This window comes from Empidonax traillii, unplaced genomic scaffold (genome assembly GCF_003031625.1).
Source record: "Empidonax traillii isolate 1590-97213 ecotype Southwest subspecies unplaced genomic scaffold, ASM303162v1 scaffold169:size887049, whole genome shotgun sequence".
Classification (NCBI taxonomy): Eukaryota; Metazoa; Chordata; class Aves; order Passeriformes; family Tyrannidae; genus Empidonax; species Empidonax traillii.
Window position 1 is genome coordinate 136,629 of NW_020955362.1, and position 19,422 is coordinate 156,050.

Genomic DNA, 19,422 nt, shown 5'->3' on the forward strand with positions numbered 1-19,422 from the left:
TTCACAAACTACCGATACAAATGCCATGTCTATTAGCAACATAATGCACTGAATAACAGTTTGATCCTTTATCTGAAACATTAAAACAAAGAATAAGTGGTTATTAAAATCATGACTGACTTTAGGGGTCAGTAATACTTGCCATTCATGTGAGACTTGTTCTCAAAGAGCGTAAATAAGCTCCATAGGCAAATGTCACATACAACCTCACCCTCCAGTGGTCATGGCTAATAACCTGCCCATCACACCAGAGGACAAAAGCTGGCTGTACAATAGAGCAGCCAGTCACCAGAGATTTCCCAGGAAGCTTCACACAGCGGTGCTAGGCAGACTTGTGAGAAAGAGAACTGATGTTACATTCCAGTAAATATTAACAAGCTATTGGACCTAACATGGCCAATCCCGAATCCATTCGACAAAGGCATCTCTTGTTGACTTCAGCAGGAGCTCAGCAGGGATCAGTCTGTTGCCCAAACAGGAGGGCTAGTCAGCTATTTAAAAGTGATCACACTTAACCACTTTACTGTGGTCTTTCTCTTTAGCCTTCATCACTTTGGAATTTACAAGATCATTTCACTGTTACCCAGTAACTATAGTGCCAATCCATTTATCCGTGAAACATTTGTAGACAGGGATGCCGTTTTGGATACAAGGATTGCAGTGTCAATTGCAGTAGATTTGATGGTTGCAAACAAGTTAGAAGGAAGCAGGGAAAGGAAATCAAGCAATAGCAGAAATCTGTGTTTGTTTCTTTATTCACTTACACTGAACTATTTCTATTAAACAGTCTGGAAAAAATATTTCCATTTTTTTCTACAGCTGTAATGATCTAAGGCCATATGCATAATAACATCTGTAAGGAGGAGTAATACTTCCTGTCAGATGGCATAGAGTCTAATTTTCCAGCTATACTGATTGATCCAATAAAAGATGCTACCTGTATCTACAAACCTTGTCACAGGAAACTAACTGATGATGATTAGAAGCTTTTTCTCTAATAACATCCAAATCAAAATCTCACATGTGATCCCTCACCAGGAAAGCTAAAAAGCAGATTTGACTCCCTTTCTTCTCATTTGCTGTCCTGGACTATCACATACTGCTGATTGCTTTAGTTTTATCCATGCCTCACCGTGGATACCCCCATTATAGTCAGTAGCAAGAAAGGTGGTGCTATGGTTCCAAACACTTTTTGAAGTCATTCTCACTATTCTTTCTCTTTTTCCATCTGACCCTCTCCCTACAGCTACCTTTTCTCTGCAACTCTCTTTCCAAAAACAGATGCCTCACGCCACATCCTCATCTGCTTTTCCCCCAAAATTCTCTTCACCACCTCCTTTCACACATAATATACCCAGCTCTCACTGGAAAAGCTTGGCAGCTCTGTCTTTCCTCTCTGCAACCCTTATTCTCTAACACTGGGCACCTTAGTGCCAAGAAAACCAAATGTTCAGCTGGGAGAAAAAAATACATCCCAGTTGTACCAGCCACTTACCATAGTTCTGCCCCATATGTGTGCCAGGCAGCAGAGGAAATAAGTAACATGCCTCTGCCCCAATCAGAGGTATAAACACTAGATAGTATGCTCTGGAAATCAACAATAAAAAAAATGCTCAAATCTACAATACATAAAATAGACTTCAAGGAAGTACAAATAGGTGCTAAAAAGTTAAAGACTGACAGTCCCCAGAGCCTTCATGTTACTAGGGCAATTGTCTGCTACAGCAGAGGTGACACAGCTCTCTTCTCTAGCCTGCAAGGGAATTGAAGGTCTCAAAATCAAACAGAATCAGAAAATATCGTATGTGAAAAGAATAATTTTATTAATCTCCCCATAAGAAAATTATTGGATAGGCCACTGTAAGCAGAAGCACACAGTCCTGAGGACTAGGAGGAAAATATTTTGTCCATACTACAAAACCAAACAAATATCTAAGCACGTCCATGCCTCAGCCACACTATGACAGGCTGGTTTAGTTTTCTACCTCCAGCCACCAGCAGCTGGCAATGCAAAGTTCCTCCCTTCATGGCCACTGTCATTTTTCCATTGTTGTTCTCTGAGGTCCAGATAACCTTCTATTTTTGGAGGAGCAGACGTCCAAGAATCTAAGGTCTTTGAAAAGGACAGCTGGCGATGTGCTGTACTCTTCTTATACAACTTACATATTGAGCACTTGTTCAAGCAACAAAACATTTAACTCCCTCCCTGATGAAGAATCTCTGAATCTAAATAAAAAAATGGAAGTACAGTCATTAAATCAAAGAGTAACTAATATATTCTACCCCTGTATTATGACAAAATAGGTGGCGAGGTTTTTCTCAGCTAATTTAACATCCTATTAAGGGTGTTCCAAAGGAGGATTAACATGAGAGTGAGAATGGGAAAAGATCAGATTTAACACTCCAAATTTTAAATACAAGGATTCATGATAGTCTTGAGTTTTAAATGATTGGTTGATCATATAAGACACCACTCAAAGCTATAACCAAAAGCTTTTGGAAATATTCAGTACATGACCCATAACAATAATGGTAAGACTAGTGAAAGTTATTAGAGTTGTCAGCTTAGCATATAAAAGTCAAGAAAATGTCAAAAGTACATCTCTTCTGTGTATAAAACTATCAGCAAAGTGAATTTAGCAATTTGTTAGGGAGGCATTAGGAATCAGATGCTTTGCTTTAGCTACCTCTAAAAGTGTCATTCATGTAGATGTCAGCAGCTACTAACATGGAAATTATTAAAAAGAGAACAAGCCGCAGAACAGCTGAAACTGTCACCTTCCTATATCTCACTTTCAGAGCACTTTGGAAGGCTGGCTTTCATCCTGCCTTTCCTCATTGCTTTATACAGGGCTATGTTCAAACTGGGGAAATTAGAAATCATCTCTAAGTCAAACAGTGTCTGAAATCTGTCCACAAATTGGTTCTCTTCCTTCAACCTAAATTTCATAGCCCACAGAATAACAGTATCATTCTTGCACAGGTGATCAAAAGTTAGGAGGAGTTCATTCAGGAATGGATGGTGGTAAACTACATCAGCAGCCATAATGTAGTCAAAGTGACAGGAGGACCTTGGAAAGTTCTTTTCCAGATCAATTCCCCAAGACAGTTCCTTAACACAAGGCTGGTGCTTGCTTTTCAGCTTCGTATTGTAAAGAACATTGTGCTGAAGGTTTCCCAGTAATTCTGGCAAATCTGTGGCAGTCACAAGGGCACCTGTAACATGGAGAGAACAAATGGAATATTTTAATATACTTCAGGACTTCACTAAAAGTCCATTCACAAAAGCTACTGCACAAGGAACTGGTTTCATCAGATAGCTCCCACTGAGGGTAAGAGAACAATGCAAATGCTCCCAATAACTCTTAGACATTGTGCTTGAAATAAATACTTGGTTCATCATAGTTCTATTCTACAGATTGCCATCTAAACGCAGCTGGTGGAGAGAAATTAGATACTTACTGTACCTTGATATCACATTTGTTAAAAGTACAGTGACCAGCTAAGGATCAAGGAATACCAGTTACTGACTCCAAGAAGTCAGCATGAGATTTAAACATTGCTTCAGGTTCTTTCCTTTTCACAGAGGAAGAAGCTTTCTTAGACTACAGAAAGCTAAAGTTCCATTAAAATGCAGACACCAGTGACCCGGAATACTCTTGAGAAAGAATAGGCTACCATGAAAGAAAACACAACAGTGTCTGGAGCAGGAAAATCAAGTTGCTGAAGGAAAATACTGAAACACAAATAGATAGAAAGTGGCCTGGCATCCAAGAGTTTGGTCAAGGGAAGGGCTCCAAGTGACATCCTGTGAAGCCACTAATTTCTTATTTTGGTCCTCTGTTTAACATAGTTAATGACAATATATTTACTCCTATGTTGTATCAATACACTCACAGAGAAAGAAGTAACAAAGCATGTTTCCAAACATGCCTTTTAGAATCTACTGATCCTTGGTCTGGGAAGCTCTCAAACAACAGTCATTTGGAAGAAGAAAGCAACTTCCTTTGTCCTCCACTATTCATCTCAGAGATATTTCTAGGAGCATAAGAGCAATGGCATATACTCACCCAGTAAGCTGGCTACTATGGAGACCAACCCAGTTCCAGCTCCAATTTCAATCACATTTTTGTCAACCAAATTATATTGTTTAGAATTAGTTTCCAAAAAATAACACAGAACAAGAGCCTGTAGTGAAGGAAATCCATGAACATACTGAATAAATTAATGAAACAAACCCCTTCACTAAATATGCATTTTCATTCCAAAGCATGCAAAAAACCTGTTGTCTGTTCAAATGAGCAATATTCACGTAAGCACTATCCCTAAACGATCACAATTCACTATGATCTTTGAGACGTATAGGTCACAAAATAAATGCCACAACATGCAACCATATAGGTTTGTAAATTATTACAGCCAGAGGGAACAATTGCAATTAGATAATCTTACATGAGCTGTAAAATTACAGTCAGCAAATCCTGCTTATAACTGCAACTTCTGATGGATTTAAAAGGTGCCCTTCACAAAGACATCTTGATATTAGAGCTGCTTGTGAGAGAAAATCCATAACAACCCTTGTTAAGTTCTTCCAGTAGTAAATTATTTCTAAAAACAATTAATTGCCATAATGATTCAAAAGGGATGAATAGATTTACCCCTTTTCTTCCAGTTCAGTTTGTTTTCAGTTTCTATGTGCTTAACTTGTTAAGCTTAGCAAGCTTTCATAGCAAATATAGCCATAAAGAGCCCTCTACAACAGACCCCTTACATATGTATTTATAACCTGTGATTGAGAAGCCCCTTCAGCTTATCTGCCTTGTCTCACACTAATCAATGAATTTTAGTTCACTGTTGAAATAGAAATTGTTAATTTTACATCTCTGGCAAATACAGTTTCAAGCTTGTCTCCCATATTTTTGCCCAGACTATGATAATTATATAGTCTCCACTGACAAATATATATAATGGTTGCCACATCCCCTTGCAATACAGATGACCATTTGGAAAGGCAATTATCAGCGACTTGGTCTGGCACAATAAAATTACACTCTTACTTTTGCTTTCAACTAATTAGGAAGGAACAGGACTGTTGACCCAGTGTTAACATTCTAGAAATTCAAACAAGGTTTTTGTTTTCTACCTCTTAATTCGGACCATAAAAGAGTAGGTAATGTGAGTTCTGCTAAAGGAATAAGTCTGTGAGAACCAGGACTAATTAAAGTCAGGTTCCTATAGATTGGGTCTGATATTTGACTGATATTTGGCACATTATATTAGGATTTCCTGTTATTCCATAAACTCCTATAATTCCTCCCCTCAGAGTTTTGCCCTATTCTGCAGTAGAAACCAGCTAGCAGAATCAAAGTATCTGAGAGTTCTGCCTTTCCACGAAACATACAGAAACTTTAACAAAAATAAAGTTTCTCCCCTCTTGACAAATTTGGCTGACATTTTTCAGAAGAGTTCAAGTAAAGCTAGATCAAGAGGAAAGGGGAACATTAAGAAACACAAATGGAAAGATTGTCTTCCTTACACATAGCAAAACTTGCTAAGCCCTTCCAAAAAGGAAGCCCATGATTCTGCGAGAATAATCGGCACTCAGCCAAACTTTCCATGAGGATGTGCACTGAGATCACTAAAACATACCATATAGATTATTTGTCCAAGTCTCCTAAAATGAGGAATATCACAGATGAATGAACCTAAGATGCTCATACAGTTGAGTCAGAAATGGAGCCTCCTGGGTCTCTCCTACAGGGACTGTTCCCAGAAAGCCTCAAGTGCCAGTGGTTCATTGTAGCACCTTCTGGTGGTTTCTTTCAGTCTCAACTATTTTCAAACAGTCAGTTAGCTACGTTGTACAGATTCAAAACCTTGAAGAAGGCTCCTTGTATGGTGGATGTGCTCATGGTTCTTTTATCAAGAGCCAAGGACAACGGTTCTCTCCCGCTAGATTTCTGGCTGCTTAAAAAAATGAAAAGTTCCTTTTCCCATGTCTATGTATTTATAAGGAAATTTGTTTCTTACATTAGTAGGCTGAGTAGCTTCTATGAGTGTTAATATCTTGTGAGCTTGTAGCATAGCTGTTTCCACAACCTGGATCTGCCTGATACACAGCCATCTGTATTCACAAAACGTACAGAAATGTAATAAGCATAAAACTGCCATATTTCCTTCAAAATATGCTTAGAATTACCTAATAAGATCAAAAGTTACTGGTAAATGAGGAGGGGACACAAGATCATACACCTTATATGACTGGGGCACAAAGAAGAAATACCATCTAAGCTTTCAGAACCACAAATTTAAACAAAAAAAGACTAAATTCAGATTTGGGATTTCCAGAACAGAGAAGCACAGAATTATTTCTTTGGGTTTACAACATATAATAAAACATATTTATCATATAAAACAAATTAAAAAGCGCTAGAAGACTCCAAAAATAAAAAATAACAATACTGCAAAAATATTGTACCGATGGCCAGACGACTGCCCCGTAACAATCAGTGGCTTCTGTAATTCTTATCTCATGGCCAGCAAAGTGAAAGCCTTCCCAGGTCTTATGACTTATAAGAGCAGGAAAGAAACGCCTCTTCATGATTTCTGCAACTATCTGTTCATCCTCTTTTTCCCCTAGAAGAAAAAGTATAAAAAGTCAAGTAGGCTAGTGGACTGATAATGAAATCACCAATTCATATTGAAAAGTTGATCTGGAAGCAAGAACATGAATGACATCTGTAAATAAAAATACATTTCACCATTAATGGTTTGCATGATACATTGGAATTTTCCTGAATTCTAATTTTAATTCTAATTTCTAAAGTTTTATATTTTATGACTAAATAATTTCTTTTCTATTTGTTGAAGCAGCTAAGTTCATAAAAATTAAAGAAGGGGAATGTCACCATACATTGTTTTTACTTTCAGCAATCTAAAGGAAATTTTTAAACTTCTTTTTCCCTTCAAAAACAGCTGCCCTAGTATAGGTACCCACAGTCTTATGCGCCCAAATTTTTCATTATTTTCCATATCCTTTTGCTGTTCACTTTCCCCACATTATGGTTCTTTTTGACAGTAAACAAAAGGAGCCAGAGTATCATATATGTCTGTCACAAAACTTGTGAAACAGATCCTAGCAACGCAAATTATGACAGACAGGAGTGCAAGCACCAGTGTTATCAGGAAAGCTTATCCACCCACCCCAACAGAGCCCTGTCAGAGGTATTTTTTCCAGTTGGCTCGTTATCCTGAATGCCCTCCCTGTTGCTAAGCAAAGGATATTTATGATAGCTAACATAATCCTGGATAACTCTTATAACTGGAGAGGATTCATTCTTTTTTAGCTGCATACCAAGCTAATTTCAGTTTTGCCATCATCACAGAAAGCAGCACCACAATGTTAGGAAAAGAAATATGTAAGTGAAGTTGTCTAGAGCATTTTCTTAGCAAAGTCTAGATTTATTCCAAGTTTTCACAGGAATTTTGCTTTCAGTGCCAACTATGAACTGTTGGCAAATCAGCTAAAGCAAAACATGTTTGCAAGCTACACCTTCTAGAAAGCATGCTAGAGAATTAGATAACTGGGTTACCACCTTGTCCAAAGCAGAGTTTCCTGTATCGAGCCTGCAGCCCCCCTCAAAGTAATAGATATCAATATCAGGATCTGCATAGAAATTGCACACCCAATTTCTGTTAAAAATATAAACATTTATGCTTTCATTGGCATAAAATATATTGGTCTAGCAAAGATTCTTCACATTTTCTTCTTTCTCAAATCATTGAAGTCACAGGACATGACAGCCACAAGTGTTGTCACTTGTTTTGCCATACGCCTCAGTAATTTTCTTGCTAACATATTGACAAAGTCTCTCTCTCTCTTCCCTGTGATACAAGGCCCAAGGAGCAAAAGCAGGAGTGAACCAAGAAAAAGATGATACCAAACAAAAATACGTCAGGAAGATGCTCAGGCTCATTAGCCAGTGCTTTAAGCTTGTAATGCAACTTTAACCATTAGAGGAAACTAGAAGATAGCAACAAATAAGAAAGAAGAAGCAAAAGTGTTCAATCTTAGTATGTTGACCCTAAGACACAAAAATCCAACAAAAAACAACTAACCGACCACAGTACTCCAAGAATTTATTGTGGGGGTAGAACCCTAATCATGGGATACAGCAAAATTAAAATAATGCAACACATATACTACTGGAAAAAAACACAGTTTTTTTATAAATTTTATAAAGATAATTAAAATAAAATGCTCAACACTGAAACTCAGGTATTTTAAGATGTTAGGAAACAAGTAATATGTGTCAGCCCATTACATCTTCTCCAAGCCTCTAACTTTAAGCTGAGAGAAAATACGAGTCATTGTGCCTGTAATCAGGGAGCTCTTGACAAACATGAATTAAGTGTCAGAGAAATGCTGCTTCAGGGCAAAATTTATTTATATATATATATATATAAAAGAAATATCATAAAGCTATCTTATTACTCATATCATAAGTGCATTTAATATATCATCCAGTTTCCAAGAATACCAGATACAGCCTGCTTTTAATCTTCTCCTATTGCTTAGAGCAGTCTGATCTTGTTCTGTGATCATTACTTGCTGTGGAAGTAAAAGCTATTCCTTCTATTACTTCTCAATTACAGCCATTTTTCTTGATTCTTCCTCCCCTGACATCAGTTTTGGATCCAATTTTGTTGAGAAGCTGGTAACTTATTAAGTCTTAACTTACAAAGCTTCTGCCAGAAGATCTATAAAACTTTAGCAGTATTACAGCTACCCCTCTAGTGCTTAATAAACATTTCCCACCTATTCCCTACGTGATCAGCAAACTTTCTACTTCAGTCTTGTGTAGCACCTATACCAACAGAATTTTTAGGCCACTGCTCCCTTCCTGAGCTAAACTGTCAGCACTCCTGAAAGAAAAATCCCCAATCTCCTGATTAATAACACCACTGAAATTTTTGCCCGTCTTATCCTTCTGGTAATCCTACAGGTGAGTTACCTGGAGAAGCTTACACACATTTTTTTTTATTATTATTTTCCCCTAAGATGATACTAGTATTGTGAAGAATCAAAAACAGTATCTGTTTCAGAGTTATCATAAGTTACACAGGCTTTAAAACCCTAATGGGAAACTTTATCAGGACCAGGATGCTAACGATACTGATGAAGAGTGCTGACAAAAAAAGGAGTGTAGACTTTTAGTCAGATTCACTTTCCTTCAGACAAGTTTACACACTGCAAAAGACACTCATACTGCAAAAGACACTTCTATTTGCTGCTTTATATCTTTCACAATAAATTCTTGTAGGATTGCACAAAAGGAAAGAAGTTTATTTTTCTGTAACTGCCTTCAGAGCAGTCAGAAGAGAAAAAAAAAAAAGAGCTAGTGGAAAATCTGTCAAGTGACACAAAAATTACTGTAAGATTAAGTAAAATCCAAATGAGATGAAGTCTTCTAATAACTGAAAACATTTAGAAAATTCTGCTGGTACTTTAATCAAACTAGTTTCTTGGTAACGTGCAAAAATCCAACAGCGAGTTATGTTCCTGGAAGTGTTTATCTCTGTGTTAGTTCATATTCTTTTGTTCAGAAAAAAAAACCCTGAAATTATGACTCAATGAATGGATTCTAATGACATTTTAGGACAACAAGAAATGACTCGTCAGTAGAATAGGATCAGACAAGAGAGGAGGCTCGAATGACTTGTTTGTCAATTCTTATATGTATGGAAGTGCATAATGGGCATTTCCAGCAATACTACTCGAGCACCCATATTGAACTTAAAAGTCTGTTAATATCAGAACTTAAAGGTCTGCTAGGACTGGATCCTCTCCTCTTCATCTGCCTGTGCTTGACCAGGTAGGTTTGCTCTCACTCCTCTTCTGTGATGTGGAGAGGCATGAAAGTGGTATATACATAGAATGATGTTCTTCAGCATATTCATCTATTTGTATGAGCATACATACACAGAAACCACTGAAGTTTCAAGTGCTAAAACCTTATTTACATTAAGACAAAGCAGTCTGATCCTGTTCAGGTAACACAGAAATTGAGATAGTTTTTCTTAGTGAAACAGATAGCACTCCTTTGGTCTTGAACTTGTGTTCAGAAAGAAGTTACCATCTGTAGATGTCGAAATACTTCAAGAAATAGAATTTTAATGTCTTTAAGTTGCTTAAGACTTTTTGCCTAATAGGCTAATTTCTCATAGTGTTCTTTGAAATACTTCAGATAAAATATTGATTATTATAGAAGTCTATCTTTGGAGTTAAAAATCTTAGGAGTGTGTTCTTTGAAGTCCCTGTATTTTACATGAATATCAGGGCTGAGGGAAAAAACTCAGGTACTGCTGACAAATCTTGCACTGTATCAACCACATCATACGAAAAAAGCATCATTCTCAAAGGCAAAGCAATCACCATTATTGCAACTGAAATTCAAACACAGTTTTCCAAAGAGACATACTAAATCATGTGGAAGACTGGAGTTGTGAAGTCAGTGGCAGGTTAGTTAGAGAAACTTGTGTCAAGCTGCAAAATCTTGTGTAAGGAGCAAGAGGATTTTGCTGACACATGTCAAATGTTAAAATGTGACTTTCATTGTCTTGTTACAACAGAGCTTAAAGAAAGAAAAGGATGTGAGTTCTGCTGAGACACACCTGGAGAAGTCCTTCAAGAGGGGAAGGAAAAGCAGAAGAAAACAACAGGAGACAGACCAAGTTAGAATGAAAAAAGATGCAAACTGTAGCATTTTTTCTTTAACAATGCAGAAGGCTGTCTTAATTTGCACACTTTTTGCTTAGAATGAGTAGAAATTGCACCTGTTTAGAAACTAAGTACATGATCAGCTGTTCCCTTGACACCACCTGTCACATAAAATCATGCCTGGAAGTATATAGCTCCACCAGGAAATGGTAACCTTAAAATACAGTTAAGTATCCATCAATTAATAGCATATATGGAATCTCTCTTTGCAGAACTAGTGATATTGCCTACATTATTGCATTCTCCACAAAATAAAGAGGGAGCAGAGATAGGCACTGGAAAGCAGCATTTAAAATGCAGGGAAAACAGCAAAGACAAGGTAGCTAAATTAAAATTTTATTAAAAAAAAAAAAGTTACCATTGCCTAAATACATGAATTAAAATGTGGCTAAAAAAGTGAAATGACCCTTACACATGAAAGCTATTAAGAAAATACTATCAGTCAATATCTCCATTTTCAGCCTCATTCACAAATAGCACACAGAGTAACAAAACATATTCCAAGTTCTTTGATAGTGGATAAGAGCAGCATTATTTCAGAAACAACAGTTTCAACCACGGATTCATCAAAACAGCCTACAGGAAAAAAAAATACATGTTAGCCTCTTTCAAGTGTTTCCTTGACCCTACTTAATCTTTTGAGGTCAAATGGTGTCACAGCCCAAGGTCATAAGGAAATAAGATCCAGTCATCTCTGCTTCTCTCCTGCTTTGATGGATCTTCTCCAACTGGCAAAAGGAATGAAATTCAAGACTTAAGCATGAACTTGACCTGACAAAGTTCAGCCCTACAGCAACATTTTCTCCCTACTTCAGAAGCAGTATAATCTCACCTGTAGGGTTTAGATTAAAAATTTGCCATTTATATTTGTACTTACAAATATTTTAACACCATGTATTAACACCTGTGAAGACACTCATGGTTCCTCTGTGGCTTCTCAGCAATTGCGTCAGGGCCTGATGAACACAGGTGGGCTATCTGTGCTGATATTACTGATTGAATAATGCAAAAAAGTTCCAAGAGTTCATAACAGCCAGTACTCTTTGGATCCCCCCACTATGGACACATGGGACTGGAGTCATACAAACTAAGTATTTAAGATGTGTTTTATATATATCATATAGACATAATATGTATAATACACATAGCATATATATATATATATATATATGTATGAAATAGCTATCTATATATCCCAAAGTCAAGAGGATACCTGCAGAAAGATCAGTCACAGAACAAATCTGCCAGTATTTCTGTAAGAGCTGACTGGAGAAGAGTTGCATTACTCTACTGATAGAAATCATCAGAAGGTATTCCTGTGAATCCATGAGGGTATTTCCAATGGCTCAGACCAAATTTACCCCCAAAATACATAAAGGTCCCAATACTGAGGGACTCTGGCATCTCCGAATTTTTACTGAGCTACTGATATCTCTGGATCAGAGCCCTGGTCCTGCAAGCATTACAGATGGCTCCATGGAAACATACACAATCTTGAATCAAAAAATAGTCCCTAAATTTCAGGTGGTATCCCTTTAGTATCTTTATTTCATTTCACTTATTTCTATTTCATTCCATTCTAGCCTGAGGACCCTTAAAGGAAGGAGTTAGGAGGGAAATGTAATCATGCCCTTGACTTCACAGAAGACAGATGTAACCTATACCTTTCTAAGAATATAAAGCACACTTGTCTAAATGACAGTTAATTTTTTTCTTATTTCATCCCTACCTACAAAAAGGGAGATCATCATGTAAGTGTTAGTATTCCAGTACATTCATTACAAGTTCAACCTGCTGAAGTGATGGAAATGAAGAGGTGTATTATATTGATTAATCTGAGATACTACGTCATGGTAAGATAGTACTTGAAATTTTATACTTTGAAATGTAGAAATACAAAACTGCCACCACAGGCAGCCTCTTCTCAATCAAAAGACAAAATACACTTAGCTCAGAGCATGAGGACACAAGAACTGAAGAACACAAGAGCTCACAGTATCCAGTCTATGTATTTACACAGGCTTGAGAGGCATTTATAAATTTGAAATTTACACCACTGATATCCCAGTCCTACCCAAGTCACAGGTCATTTAAAATCCATTAAAAGGCTGAAAATAGAAGTACTGTAGTGTCCATCTCAGGGACACATAATGAATTCTAATGTGTGAAGTACTTCCCCCATTACTTCATCATGTTTGTCAGTCATTGAAAACACCCTCAGGTCAAGGCTCTGCATCTATTTAATCTCTAAAAATAACTAAACTATTTGACTTTGACTACAAAAGACTGTAACCCTTAAATTAGATGGTTTAATGTTTTTTATAAAAGGCAACCAACTTCCTGATGGATAGGAAGAGACTCAAGAAAATGCCATCAGTTTTCACTTATCAATAATTCTGGGTTTCTAAAATATATCTTTGAATAAAGGACCTGAAAGTAAACTAAAAACTAAAATCCATGCAACCATACTTCCTTTCTCAGGTAGCAGTTGAAAAATTTTATTTTTTTGTCAAAATGCAGCTAGTACAAAGACTAGAGAAGTGAAAATAGGAAAGATGTGCACATGGGTGAGAGGGAAGAATAAGTTGCAGAGTTAATGTATGCTTTGATTTATTTGTTGAGCGTTGCCTCCAGCTTCTGCTCTATCCATATACAAGAAGTTTCCACTTGAGCTTAGCAATGGTGAAAGTAGGTCTACTTGTTGTGGGGAGAGAAAAGGAACAGAGAAGTGTTAAATTAATGAATTTTTACTGACATTTACTAGAGTACTTGAATGCTTCCACTTTCAAACAAAAGAGCTGAGAGGTAACTTACTGTAAGACAGTCAAGAGACAAATAAAGAGTTATTTCTAGACTATTACACTTTCCTGTGAAGGTGCTGTTTATTTCTAGTCACCCCTTAATCGAGTTACACCGAAGTGTTATTCTAAACTACCTCTTTTAGCTTTTTTGGTTTAGAGACAGCTTGTTGCCTAAGAGGAGGAGAATTTGAGTTCTGGTATTTCTCAATCTTGGAATGAAGCAAAAAATGTAGGTAACTAATGGTGTAACTTCCATGAGTTGGAGGTTTTGTGTGTAGGTGTTAATGCTTTTAGGATGAGAATTAATGTAAGAGATTATGTGTTTGTTTATGGTTTTGGTTTTTGGTTGGTTTGGGGGTGGTTTTTTTGTTGTGTTGTTTTTGTTTTGTTGTTTTGTTTTGTTTTTTTCTGGGTTTTTTGGGGGGGGTTCTTAAGATAGAAGCATAATTCAAAGCAAAGAGACAAGAATAAAAATGAAAAGAAGGAAGGTGAAAGAAGGGAAGTCAGGTGGTGTGAGAAGATATTGTTAAAGTGTAATTTCTATATAGTATAATATATTATTTAACCAGCTGTATTAATTGCAAAGTCCACTATATAAAGAATGGTTCAGTGACTGAGGAACTCAGAAAATGGAGGAACTGAGTGCTGGATCTTCCTCAGAGGAATTCAGATTCACAACTCACTCACACAAGGGGTGTGTTCTAGCCATCCTACAGAACCAGGTGCTTCCCTTCCCCTCCATCACCACCAGAGGTGGGCCATCAGAAAAACAGAATCATGCTAGAAGGACAACAAGCAAGGAAAAGCCCAATGACAAATTGGGCACTCAGTTGTGAAAAGGCAGGCTTAGGCTCCATGCTCAGGTCCCAGGACATTTTTCACAGTTTATAGCAAAGTCTTTGAAGTCAGTGGGAAAGTGTCATCAGGGAAGGAAACGAGAAAGAGAAGAAGTATCCTTAGAAGTGACCCAGGAAATAGGAATGAGATGCTACCTCACTCCTCTTCCCAGATGAATATCTTAATTTCTAATTTACAGAGTTAGGCTGATTCTCACTTTGCTCCATTCCAAGTATGTCCTGTTTAAGGCACCTTTCTGGACTTCACCAAGACATTTGAAATGATGGCAGGCATTGCCATCAATTAGGACATCTGTCAAGCAGGGTGAGTAGAGGGAGCATGCCCCTTCTAAAGTGTCAGGAGTTATTAGAAGGTTACCAGGTCAGCATTTTCTCAGATATTTATGGATTAAAAACTAAGCCCTGGCCAAGTGAAGTGCAACGATGGACTGTCAAGAACAAGTATGCCTTGCAAACTTGTTCTCCTCTTTTTGTCTCAGACATAAAATTATTCTGTGGTGAATTTATGGAATGTAATTGGGGTAAAGTAATTTAGTGTCCCAAAAAATTAGGATGGGATTGTTACAATCTGATCTCAGAAACGTTTAGCCAAAGAGACTTAAAGCTAATGATCGTGAGAAATTATGTGAGGAAAGAAAGGAGACATCTAATGATGAGGATGTGGAGAACTGATTGGATAAAGACACAAGAGGAAAGATCAGACTGGGTGAGAACCTACCTGTAAGCTGAGAACAAGTAGTAATGGAAATTATGAACAAAAATAAGGAGTTTTAAACTGAAGAACTTATGATGAGTTAATTAAGAAGCAAAGGGGAAGGCACCAAAGATAAAGAGTTCATATTGTGAGAGTGGTGTGACACTGGTTGCCCAGAGAAGCTGTGGACGTCCCATCCATGGAAGTTTTAATGGCCAGGATGGATGGGGCTTTGAGCAACCTGGTCTAGTGAAAGGTGTCTCTGCCCATGGTCTTTAAGTTCCTTTCCAAACCAAAACATTTTGTGACTCTATGATCCCATGACTGGAATTTGCAGAGAAGCTGAACTGGAAAAAGAACCTCGAGAAACAGATATTGAGACTGGGTAGGTGAGATAATGAAATAGGAATGGTGAAGGCTGTAGAGAAAAAGGATGAGAACAGGAAAGGTGCAGGCTCAGAGTGATCGAGCAGGTAAATCTCCATACAGCAGGTTCAGCACCCTTTACTTCCAGAACCTGGCATGGAATTTAAGATGCCAAAGTATGGTGTCAGATGAAACCGTAAAGATATTCCAGTTTCCATTCATGTCTCCTTATTCTCTTAAAATAGTGTTTCTAGGCATGGAAGAGAACCACCTGTTACTGCTGTCAACACAGTTCCTCTGTTAGCTAAGTGGAATGTATTTCTGCATTTGATCTAAGTATTCTGCTGACTAATTTGCTTACATTGACCTAATGTCCTAGAACTCAATTTATTTTCATAATTCAAATCCTAAAGAAACTACATGCAGCCTCACTGTTCCCTGCCCTGAATCCTACATGAAGAGAATATCTATATCAGAGAGACAAGCTTTCAGCAGCACAGAAATGACTGTGGAACTTTACTTCAGCTCACGTGTACTATGGAATACACAATGACTGTCATCAATATTTCAGTCTTTAGTAGATCTATCTTTAACATTTATTCTTCTAGATAATTCTTTCCCTAATAATCATGCTTCATTGCATAGGGTCAACTTGAGCTCTTTCTTCAAATCAGAATTACACAAAAGGGAACTGCATTAAAAAAAATCTCCAAATTAGGATGCAGTGCTTCGTAGAATAGCAACCTATACCAATCCCTATCAGCCATCCTCTTGTGGAACACCAGCTTTCAGAGAAGGTCACAGTTTCGGGTACTCCAAAAAAAGTATTTGAAAGTGAAATAACTGACATTAGTTTCAATGAGCAAAGAATTAATTTAAGTATTGCAGTCATGCCCAAAACTCCACCTTGCCTCACTGAACAGGTAGCAAAGCAAAACTGCATGCTGAAAAAAGCAGAAATCCCAAACCCTGGCTCTACATGGACCACAACTCATTGAGATTTTAAACAAAAATATTAAGAAAAATAAAATCATTTTAAACCTTTCTTCCTTTCACACTCAGCTGTAGAACATAATTAGAGTCCACCCCAAAACACATGCACCTGCCCTAAAACCTTGTCTCCTCCTGGGGACTGCTAAAAAGGGGACTACTTACAAATGCTTTAGGATCTTGAAAGGTGTACAGCCATGAAAGTGCTGAGGAGGAAAAGCTGTCAATAGCCCCTGAGGGATTGGAAAGATTAGGTCTGAGACTGTCTAGACAGAAACCAAGCTTGTAATAACCAATTCTCCCTAACTGACAGCCCGTAAACAAGCCTCTCTGAATAGCTTGATCATAGTCACAGCTTCATTCCCTGGAACCAGTCACAGGCAAGTAGCTGGAGGACAGATGCCTGGCACTGGTAGGAAACTGCCAGATCAAGAGTACGCAGGTATAACATACTTAAAATGCCTACTGCATAGCTAGAATACAAAAGCAGTATCCATTGTATTTTCTGCACAATTGGTACAAACACAGTTCTTCAGAAAAAATGAGTGAGAAGATAGTTCATTGTCAGGCAGACACTTTGTACACTTAACAATATTCTTAAATGCAACAAGGAAAAATAATGAAATGAGAAACATTTTACCTTCTTGTTTTTCCAATTCTCTTACCAGTTCATTTTGTAGATAATTATGTTGTGATGATTCCATATCCATACTATGTCACAAACCCTGGGACAGAGAAACACAAGCCTGCCTGAATTAAAGTACCTTATTTCTTTTTCCCCACAGACACTTAATTAAAAAAAGAAAATTCCTTTTACATGTATTATGCTATAATTTACTTAAATAGATAATAAAACCATGTAGACACATAAATATCAATATTCAAGGCATAAAAGAACCAGAAGCAAACTAGTTCAACTGCTATACTCTCAAAGAGGCAAAAGAGCAGACTTTAAAAAAAATGAGAGAGATAAAAAGCTCTAACAAATATTTAAAACTATTTTATGAAATCTTAAAATTAGAACAAACACTGAAATCAGGGTTTGCAGGCTCATAAAGGATTGAAAGGAAATGTAGCAAAAAGTGTCTGAAAGACATGAAAAATTGCACCTAAAGGATCTAATCTTGTTCGAATAAATTTGCTTTGAAGGGAAGGAAAGAGGGAAATAACCTATTACTAAGAGTTGCAGATGAGAATAAGTAGGAAGTAGGATCTACAAATAACATGCTAAACAGAAAGCATATGTGCCTATATAAACAGTCACAGAACACACAGACTCCAGAGAAAAAAGTAAAAGTATGACAGAGGGTAATACATTTTTTGATGTCTGCAGAAAAGTAGACGGAATCAGTAGTCTCCAATTCTTGATATTTTACAATTAGGAAGAACACTGAGTTCACAGGAAGAAAAAAAAAACACAGTGCTTTGATAATTTTTGAAGTTTTAATTTAATTTTTAAATTTCAACTGTTATGTGCAGATTTAACTGATTTTTGCTGGAATGGTTACAGACAGTATACAGTTAATAATCTACGCATGTTTAAAAACACAATAGGAATGCAATTAAATAAGGCAGTGGGTGAAGGAATATCTCTATACACTAAAAAAAAAAAAAAAAGGACTATCAAAGTAAAAAAATATGCTGAATATCAAGAAATCTTCCTCACAGTGCAAAGCCCTAGACAGGTTTTCCTCTCAAAACTTCAGGAGGACAGTATAGAACAGCCCTTTCCTTTTAGAGGGCATGCACCATGCCCTCTTGACTTCACCCTACCAAAGATACACGTTTGTTTAACTTTACTACTACAATACCAGCAACCATTAACTTGTTTGAAGGTGAAAAATAACTATGGAGGTTTATATATGTTACTGTAACACCTAGAAAAAAATTATTGACATTATTTTTGTGTCTGCACATGAACTTAGCTATAGCAACATCATTAGATGAGGAACAGAAAGCAGATTCAATGGGATTTGAAGTCTTTATATGCATCTTCAAAACAACAAGCAGCATAAGAAACTACTGGGGCATTAAGCAGAAAATGCTACACACATCCATCAGTTTGTTGTCTAACTCAGAAATATAAAAAAAGACAAATGTTCTTCCCATTAGAAGACAAAATAAATGGTTAACAATAAGTCCTTTTGCATTCTAAAGGACAAGCAACATTGCACTGTAAAATCACACTACAAGGGAAAGCTTTTTTATTTCGTGATCCTCTACACTTTTTACATCATTCTAAAAATATCCTTTGAGGTACGCTGAACAACATAGCAACCTGTCTGGGTTTAACATACATATTCAAAGGTACAACAAACAACTAAACAGCGCAGAACAGCTCAGTTTCGCTGTTTAAAGCTAAGGATACAAAATAATTTAGAGTATAAGACACAGACAAGTGAAATACTACTGGCATGCACCGCATTTCAGTCAGTGTTACCTGAATCTCTTGCAGTTTTCCAAAGATGGTGCTCGAACTGCAAAGTCCTTATCTGCCCGCTCACTTTCCACCCAGGGCAGCCTCAGGCAGGAGCGTGTCCCAAAGCCTGTGTCACACATTGCCAACATCCCCACGCTGGGAGCAATAATAAATCCTGACAGCTGCAGCACAAGCACAAAGAGGGCACCGCACATCACGTCCCTGACGTAAGCGAGTGGATTTCATAACAGCACCAGTCACCCACTCAAGGGAGCCCCAACCAACAAAGTAACCAACTTGGGAGTATTTTTTACAAAGTAGATAGCGGCAGGATGTAACGCTCAGTGTTACTAGAAAGCAACCAAAGAGCACAAAGTCATTCCTCCATCAAAAGGGTCTCCCAAAACACAGAGAAAAATTTACTAAGGGGCAGAGGTGCATTTGTAGCAGGGGTGGTCACGTTGGAATGCAGAACTGTGACAACACAACTCCCAAAATCCTACCCTGCTTTACCC

General features: G+C 37.3%; 1 protein-coding gene across 7 annotated transcripts; it reads right to left on the minus strand.

Annotated features, from left to right (window-relative positions):
* Positions 1 to 1,797: 1,797 nt before the first annotated feature.
* LOC114058367 (protein-lysine methyltransferase METTL21E-like) lies at positions 1,798 to 19,134 on the minus strand. Of its 7 annotated transcripts, none has more exons than XM_027885658.1 (6): positions 18,929 to 19,134; positions 17,154 to 17,212; positions 16,655 to 16,721; positions 6,479 to 6,636; positions 4,071 to 4,188; positions 1,798 to 3,216 (listed from the first exon to the last, which is right to left on the minus strand). In XM_027885658.1, exons 2-6 carry the CDS (start codon positions 17,196 to 17,198, stop codon positions 2,783 to 2,785), a joined length of 822 nt encoding a protein of 273 aa, XP_027741459.1. In that variant the 5' UTR covers positions 17,199 to 17,212; positions 18,929 to 19,134; the 3' UTR covers positions 1,798 to 2,782. The 7 variants fall into 7 exon arrangements, with proteins under 7 accessions (XP_027741459.1, XP_027741458.1, XP_027741457.1 ...); XM_027885657.1 differs by having other exon boundaries at positions 17,154 to 17,234; XM_027885656.1 differs by having other exon boundaries at positions 17,154 to 17,238.
* Positions 19,135 to 19,422: the final 288 nt, after the last annotated feature.